This window comes from Mytilus galloprovincialis, chromosome 7 (assembly GCF_965363235.1).
Source record: "Mytilus galloprovincialis chromosome 7, xbMytGall1.hap1.1, whole genome shotgun sequence".
Taxonomy (NCBI): domain Eukaryota; kingdom Metazoa; phylum Mollusca; class Bivalvia; order Mytilida; family Mytilidae; genus Mytilus; species Mytilus galloprovincialis.
Window position 1 is genome coordinate 15,091,563 of NC_134844.1, and position 9,535 is coordinate 15,101,097.

The window sequence follows — 9,535 nt, forward strand, 5'->3', positions numbered from 1 at the left end:
TGTAGTATTCGATTTGTTTGTAGTATTGATAAATATGCAGAAGCATCTCTTTCTCTTATCAGAGTTTAGACCAATGCATAAATGCAGTACGTATGTTATTTATATATACAAAAGTTGCATCATCAGAGCTTAGGCAAGTTTTAAAGTTGTCATGATGGTATTGTTCTGTTGAACATTTGAAAATGGATTAAGAAATTCAATTTCCCTCAAAGTAAATTATGTCTGGAAAAGTTCAAAAGAGGGAATTTCTCATCATACAATATATACACCTGGAAAAAATATTGCAACACTTCCATTGAAAACAATGTAAAATGACATGATTGTAGAATGTGTATGATTTGGGTTCTACCAAATACTTTTGATCTGGTTATGTTTTAAAATTGAATTCATGGTATAGACTTACTTTTCACCCTGTTTAATGTTCATGGTTATGACAAAACAGCTGCACTGAAATAGTTTTTCACGCTTTTCACAAAAAATAAAAATTTTGCAGGACTAATTTTTTCCCAAACATTGGGTCTGCAATAAATACAGACTTTTATGCATTAAACTCATTCAGAACTTTTTGAATGTCAATTAATAACACAAATTCAATTTTAAACCATAAACAGATCAAAAGTATTTGGTAAAAAACAAATTATACACATTCTACAATCATGTCATTTCACATTGTTTTCAATAGAAGTGTTGCAATACTTTTTTTCCAGGTGTATACAAATAAAACCATGAATTGATTCCTATTGAGGCAACTATCCACAAGGGACCACATGACCATGATAGAAACAATAGGTTGTTATGTAGCCTTGAACAATGAGGAAAACGGTTTAACCTGCACTGCATAGTAATGCAAAAGGCCAAAAGTGACAAATTTAAACAGTCCGGCCTAGAAAAGCAATGGCCTGATTGATGTAAAAAAACAAATATGAGCTACTGTTTTGGAACAGGCATATACAAAATGTTCCTGGGTTCAACATGTTTTCTTACCCCAATTATAGAACAGTGTTGTTACAGCTCAACATAAGATCAAACTGTAAAAATCAGTTTAAATTGACTACACTCATTAGATCGACACAAAGCTAAATAAAAAAAAATAAAAACATTCAAAAGACTAAAGACACACAATGATCTGAGTTGACTCGCAGCTTCTGAAAGCTCGTTCAAAGCCAAAAATTACTAATTAAAAAGTCATCCATCCAAAACAACACTTTCTAAATATGCTAATTGACTCCTTTTAAACCTCATTTTGGTGGTGTACGTTTATGTGTATACTTATATATTTTCTTCCCAACTGGTTTCTGAGCATTCTGGAATACTGTTTATCATGTGTGCCAGGTGCTATCAACTTTCTCATTGAGTTTCATATGAAATCAGGAACAAAGTCCCAACAGTTCTTGTTATTCAGCATTTACAACTGTAAAATCAAGTAAAGGTTGCGTCTCTGAAAGCCCTCTAATGAATCCTGTATTTTTCAATTGCAGAATTTGATAGTAATGGTACCATGTAGTATCATGCCTAGAAAATTATTTGATACTGGAACAGTAACCATACTGGTACTGGCTGTACTAATTTACTTTTGACTGTTTCTTAGATTAAGGATCAGAACCCAACTATTCTTGACAGTTGCTTTCATCTTATTAATGTGATCTCCTCTATGTAGTTCTTGGTGTCTGTTCCATTGTATTTACCACCGGAACTCTTTCTAGATTAGTCTTGAAGTTGGTATTAACATTAATTATGTTATTAAACTTTGCAATGTCGTAGGTGGTACATATTTAGGCAAGTAAAGCTATTTGCTAGCCTCTTGTGCACTTTTTGATTTTTATGCCCCACGGTACGGGAGGAGCATTAAGTTTTACCCTTGTCTGTATGTAAGTACGTCCCAAAGTTGGTTTCCGTTCTGTTCTCTAACTTTAATTGCTTCAGCCAAATGTTATGAAACTCATACAAAATGCTTATTACCACAAAACACAGATCATGTTTGAATTGTGGTAGCGCCCCTTTTAACGTTCTACAGTTATGCCACTTCACAAATGAAAAAATGCTGATTTTTTTTTTGTTTCCCTTCTATAACTCTTGGTTTGTCTCAACCAAATTTTATCAAAACTTATACACAATGCTTATTGCCACAAACTACAGATCAAGGGTGATTTTTGGTGGTGTCACTTCAACCGTTCTAGAGTTATGCCCTTTTACAATTTTGTCCCCTTTATAACTTTATATGATATGCAAGTGGAGGTACCATCTGTGTCCCATGGACACATTCCCCATTTTTTTATTAATAAAAAAAAACATTGCTACTATCAGTTTTATTTGAATGAGGATAACATATTAGAAAAAGCTACCAGTATGTGTTAACAAACAACCAGGATAGCTGAAACCAAAGGCTTTCCCACATTATAGTATTTGTTAGACAGAATAGGTGGCGTCAGAGGTAATGCTTCAACGTTTATACAGGATAGGTGGCGTCAGAAGCAATACCACATCGGTTATACAGGATAGGTGGCGTCAGAGGCAATACCACATTGGTTATTCTTATTTCTTCTCATTAGTATGTAACCTTGCATTCCCCAGTTTACACCTAAAACATACAAGATTATACTCAGTTTCACTATTTTGCTGCTTTACATCACTGCTGTGTTTTGATTTTTTAAAAGAGAATGACAATTGAAATAAAATTCAGGGCCTTTTTCTTAAAAAAAATTAGTGTTGATATGATATTTTTGATGATATTGTAAATTTTACCGGAATAGCGTGAGACACCAGTTACATGAAATAATTTGATAAGATTCTTTATTGTAAATAGTCAGAATATGACGAATATACAAATATCGACACCCGTTTGATGCACTTGCTTATAAATATGAGCCTCTGGAAAGGGGAACCTACATTTATTTAGTTCTCTGTTATCTATTTGCAGACCTTCTTTTCTCTATTTGTTTCTTATCCCATTTAATTTTGTATTCATGGACCAACATTCTGTAATCTGTAAGCCTTATTCAGGCCTACAAAAAACATACCCCAGCTATTTTTGACGATCCAATAATCTTTTCCACCTTCAGAACCATATCCGACGATCTGAACCGCGTGATCAAGTTTTGTTGAACTGCACTTTGGTTCATCGTAGACCCCAGATCGATACAACTGAAATGACTGATGACTAGCATCAATAACTGCCATTACTGGAAAGTGTAACACGGCTATCTGTAATTGGTCTTCGTTTCCTTCTGCAACAGCCATTGTGCCCATATTCTGAAATCGAAAAAAATATAGAAAAGTTATGTAAAGAAGTTCCAAGACAAACTTTATATTTTTTAACTAAGTAAATTTATAAAGTTTTTATTTTAGAATTAGCAAACATCTATGATATTTATTGATGTCTTAACATTGTAGTAAAACGTGGCATGCAATGAAAGAAATTCTTGTCTCTTATTTATACTAATTTTTTAAAAATGCAAAACTTATGAATTGTTTGAACTATTGAATACTAGTATACATGATAGGGATTAACATACCCGTACAACGGACGTACAGCTTGTGTTTCTGCACTGTCCAGCTGAACCATGCGTTGGATAATCTGCCATTGAACACAGACCACCTATATTATGTATACAGTTAAACACTGGTGTCACCAACTCAGACCCATGTATACAGCAGTCCACTACTTCTTGCAAGCTTAATGGAATCGAACGTCTATTTTTTATAAATTCATAGCTTTCCATAATTTCTGTGTTAAAAAAGGAAAAACAGTTCAATTCTTCGGCATGTTTAGTACAATTGGTGAATTATATCGTATCAATTGCACACAGACTATTGTTACATTAGTGCATAATTTTTTTCAGGTTTCATAATGACATTTTTATTCTATATCCATATCACTGTGTGCTACTTAAAATCTAGTGCATTTTAAATTTGATTTGATTTGATTTGACATTTTTAAAAACAAGTGAAAAAGTGTCAAGTACAATTAAATAGGGGTAAATATAGATGGAATGCATCTTTAAAACATTTTAAATCTAAATCTCCAGCTCCCCTGAATATAAATACTTTGTCTGAGCTTTTCGAAATAAATAAAAAAGTAGGATAAGAAAAAAATACTCCTTGTTTAAAGACATCTTACATAATACATCTAATAAACGCAAAATCACACAACTTGATTTAAAGAAAAATCCCCAAAACAACTCTACACTTAAGAGAGAACCAAAACATTTTTTTTAAATGCACTAGATTTTAAGTAACACACAGTGATACATCTTCGCTAGCCAAGAGTTACGATCCACTCCCGTTCTCTTCACCCTTGGCAGATTGAGCTAACATTTGTGATATCAATGTTGCGCCATCTATCGGAAGATTAAAGTCACGCCCATTCCGAATACATTATTCTTGACCAATGGTAGCACTTGAACTCTTCAATTCGGAGGTAAAAACACGGTAGCGTCTAGATTCTACACACTTGGTAAAGCCGGAAACGAAAATATACGTCAACATTCATGTATTTGTGCATGAAACATACACAGGAACTTCTATTAGTTGATTAATAACATTCAAGTTGTCACTAAATATAGTCGTATGTTTAGTGATATAAAGACTTCTTGTACAATAAACACGTGGCAATTGTTTACAAACACTTTCTACATCTACACGTGATCATGTTATAGACGCTTTTTGATTGGAGCGAGTTTCTACTGCAACCAATAAAAATCCTTACCTTGTGTCTCCGAAATTTCATCTCAATCGGCCAAGGGTGAAGAGAACGGGAGTGGATTGCTAGCGAAGATGACAGTGATATGGATATAGGATAAACATGTTAAGAAAGTGTAGAGTTGTTTTGGGATTTTTCTTCAAATCAAGTTGAAGATTTAGATTTTACAATGTTTTAATGATGCATTCCATCTATATTTACCCTTATTCAATTGTACTTAACACTTTTTCACTTGTTGATAAAAATGTCAAATCAAATCAAATCAAATCTAATTGAAAATGCACTAGATTTTAAATAGCACACAGTGATATGGATATAGAATATAGATAGTAGCGTAAAATTTTCAAGAATATCACCTATAGCTGCAATTGAAAGTACTTGTCCCAGCTGGCCTTGATTTTGCACAGGACCTATTGCACCTTTTGTTCTCCAATCAAAAGTAGACGGTAAAAAAGTCCAATTGTGTTCAATCTCTTCATACTCTCTTTCAGAATCAGTTTTAATATGCGGACGTTTTGGTGATTCCTATAATGATAAATCAAGTAATTATGACATATAAAAAAAAATATGTGGTGTGATTTCCAATGAGATAATTAGACTCATCATGCTGACACCAAATAATCCGACTGGCTTGGATATAGAATTAGTCGACAGTAGTTTAATGGTGATCAAATTAAAGCCTTTTTTTTTTCTCACGATGAGTGATAAGTTTTCGGAAATCTGTCGAAGAGAAAAAAATAAGGTAAAAAAACACTAACTAAAACTAAAGGAATCACATGAACTCTACATGGAAAAAGACCGGGTACGGAATAAGCGTCTCCTGCTATGTATGCATTACAGGAAATGCTAATCAACATTCAACACAACACATACCGTATAGTCAACTATCAAGGACCCTTATACGAGTAAACCAATGTGAAAAGATTAAAAGAAGAAAAAACAACAGTGCGACCTATGCCAAAATAACAAACGAAAACTTGAACATCATGACAGACAGCAACCACCGCCAACAACTGACACAAGCTAGTAACAAAAGAACGCCGGAACGCGTTTTTATACACAATAATGTGCAATCGTCATCACTGAAAATTAACAGGTACCAATCTTGAAGAAATTGAACTTATAAGCGAAGAATATGAAATACTAAGTACATCTTCTTTTTGACTTTGAGTTAAAAAAAAAGAGACTCGATCATTCACTTGCAATTTGATTTTTTTTCTCAATTAAAACTTCCTTTTTTAAAAACTTATTTTTAAATTTATGTAGCTTACCAATAGATTCAGTATAATTTTTGGAGTTTCAAAGCCCCCCTCCCGACACAGCTTAATTCAAATGTCACCAACAAGTTAATCATCACTATATCAATACCAATATGCGTTTTAATCATATATACTAGTAATTTCTTTTGAAGAACAAAATTTGCTGACACTCTTTTGTTAATAGTGTCCGGATTTTAGTTCTTTAGTTCTAAAGATGAAAATTAAAAATGCTATGTTGTCCCCCAACAAAGACAATTTATGAATATTACTATCAGAGGAAGTCGTTTTGGGGTTGTTGTTTCCTCTATGTACGGTTCACATTTTAAATACAATAACATAAAAACCCACCTGGTCAGCAAATTCGTTCATTGCCAATCTGAATTCTGACTGTACATCATTGTTGTGTGCATTAACATATTCCAGGTTCATCTCCCACACGGCACGCTTGTTAGCTTCATCTTCTGAATTACTGTAATATTTGTCAAAGTCAGTTTTCCACCGATTCCATTGACCATTCAGATCAACTACAGCAAAAGAAGCCGACACAAAGGTTGCCGTGAAAAATAAAATCAATTTCATTATAAACAAATTATTTAAAAATGTGACAATTTAATATTTAATATTTATATATCTTTATACGACAACATGTGATAGCATAAGTTATCATATGATAACAATGTGTTAAACACGTGTCACAAGTTGATACGGGACATTTGTTTAAAACTAATCAAAACCCTTGATTTTCTCCCCTTTCCTATTTATAGTGAATTTATAATAACATGTAGCTCAAAATTTTCTGATTTGTTTTGCCTTATTTATGTTTTATTCAATCTGTAAATTCTTTAAAAATATTCTTTTCCACGTTTCCCGTTCAAGTTTGTGGAAGCTCTTTTGGTATGAGCTACGTATAACCGACCAACATAAGTGCGTCTACGTGATCTACGTAACACACTTGTATTTCTTTATACACATGTCCTATGATTTGAATAGAAGTACATTGGCATCATCTTGACAAAACCGTAGGCACTTTTACATTGGAATTATCACAAACTCAATAGCTGATATCTGTAACTATCGGTTTTGCCAGGGTTAAATAAAGGCAACAGAAGTATATCGGTGTTCATAAGTCATAAACCAATTGAGAGAAAACAAATCTTAGCCACAAACCAAAACTGAGGGAAACACATCAACTATAAGAGGATGAGTTTCACTTTTTACTTATTTATGGTATTTTTATACGACCGCAAAATTTTTTTGCGTCGTATAATGCTATCATATCGTCGTCGTCGTCCGAAGACGCATTTAGTCTCTGGACAATAACTTTAGTTTTAGTGAATGGATCTCTATAAACTTTTACCAGAAGGTTCAATACCACTAAAGGAAGGTTGGGATTGATTTTCGGGGGTTATGATCCCAATGGTTAAGTAATTAGGGGTCAAAAAGGGAGCCCCAAATTAGCATTTTTGCAGTTTTTAAACAATAACTTGTGTTTAAGTGTATAAATATCTCTGAAATTATTCAACACGTTTCCATACCATGAAGGGATGGTTAGTATTGACTTTGGGGGGTTATGGCTCAAAATGTTTTTGGAATTAGGGGCAAAAAAGGGGGAAAACTATTTTTTTTGGTCAATGGACAATTAAGACAATTTAAAAGCAGTGCAAGGGAGGTAATTCCAAAACATTTAACATACAATGTTGGGTATGTTCAGATATACCTCCCTTAGACTTCTTATAAATTATGTAAAAAGGAATTTCAGGTTTTGGACTAATTGCTAAAAAAGAGGGTGGGGTTGGGGATTGGGAGGGGGGGGGGTGGTAGTAGTTTCATTTTTTCCCCGAAAGTTTGAAGAAGAAATCTTTAATTGCACAATATTACGCAATAGATTTGTAAGAAATTGACATTTCTTTTGTGTCAGAAACTCATATTATGTAAAAAATTTGATCACAATCCAAATTCAGAGCTGTATCAAGCTTGAGTGTTGTTTCCATACTTGCCCCAATTGTTCAGGGTATAACATATCCGGTCGTATAAAGCTGCCCCCTGTGGAGCACCTGGTTTATTAGAAAGAACATAGAAATGTTTAAAAATCGTCAATTAACAGTAATAATGTTTTAGATATATATTTTGATATTTCCAATTTGCAAGATAGGAAATATAACTATAACAATTACAAGGTGTCATGTGAGGGTTTAAATGATAACATAAAATTAGGTAATTTCTCTTTTGTTTACATGGTCTGGATATCTATTTAATTTCACAAGAAAAATGTGAAAATGCTAAGTAATTACCCACAGAAGAAGTCATTTTGGGGTTTTGGTGTAAAAGAGGGACGAAAGATACCAGAGGGACAGTCAAACTCATAGATTGAAAATAAGGTGACAACGCCATGGCTAAAAATAAAAAGACAATCAGACAAACAATAGTACAGAAGACACAACATTATGTAATTGTCATTAAAGTACACACTTGTATTTCTTTTTCCAAATGTCCTTTACTTTGAACGATGTTTTTACATTGGAATCTTCTTCTAAAGGATTTTCTGCACTTTAACAATGGAATTTCTATACTGATATCTCTTGACCCCTTTAAATGCAAATACCGTGATTTATCCCAATTCAATTTAGGTAGATTTTTCTTTTACAATTTTCTATGGTACTGTGGGAAGATATTCAAAGTTAAACAGGATACATTGAACCAGCATTTTTACTACGGCATACAATTGTGTTCATATAGAAGCTTTTGTCATGCACTTGTCCAATTAACTGTTTGTCGACAGGGTGAGACGTTTTCTTCCATGCAAGCTCATTACAGCTTTTATCTAGGCAAACAATGTCCAGGTAGGTCAGCATTACATGAATGTGTTTAAGATATATTCAACAAGTCAGGGATCTATATTCTGCCATTAATGGCCAAATAAGGAAATTGTTGCATTTTCAATTTGTATCGTTCAAAAACAAATTATTATCCACACTTCATCACCACCTTCAGCATAGCATAAAAGTTTGTAGACATCTCAACCCAGTAAATGTCGGCTATATAAAGTCAGCAGCTTGGTTATGTTTCAGCTTAATCACTATACAAAGTAAGATACATTGGAATTTAAGTTAGATAGCTAGTTTATTTAAACATATTGATATGAGCGTCACTGATGAGTCTTATGTAGACGAAACTCGCGTCTGGCGTACTAAATTATAATCCTGGTACCTTTGATAACTATTATTAAGGTAATTGTTTTTATGCATATAAATAAAGGCAACATAAGTATATCGGTGTTCTTAAGTCATAAATCAATTGAGAGAAAACAAATCCGGGTAACAAAATAAAATCGAGGGAAACACCAGTGGCGTAGCTGGCTCATTTTTACGTGTACGCCTGAGCCTTGGCGAGGGGTCTGAGGGGGTGCCAACCGCTCAATGTCAAAGCACTTGCTGGTAGTGGTTTCGAGGGGACGAAGTCCCCGAAAGCTATCGAGTTATCGAGAATGAGATCTACCATTCCTGTCAGTAAAAAATCATTAAGAGCACCATACTTTTGAATCTAATTGGTTTATTTTTTATGTTTAATTTTGAAATAT

General features: G+C 33.5%; 1 protein-coding gene across 1 annotated transcript; it reads right to left on the reverse strand.

Moving 5' to 3' along the window:
- Positions 1-2,291: 2,291 nt before the first annotated feature.
- Positions 2,292-6,597, reverse strand: LOC143082397 (digestive cysteine proteinase 1-like). The gene is made up of 5 exons (XM_076258045.1): positions 6,307-6,597; positions 5,056-5,224; positions 3,513-3,724; positions 3,018-3,249; positions 2,292-2,578 (listed from the first exon to the last, which is right to left on the reverse strand). The coding sequence occupies exons 1-5, from the start codon at positions 6,535-6,537 to the stop codon at positions 2,487-2,489; spliced, it is 936 nt and encodes a 311-aa protein (XP_076114160.1). The 5' UTR covers positions 6,538-6,597; the 3' UTR covers positions 2,292-2,486.
- Positions 6,598-9,535: the final 2,938 nt, after the last annotated feature.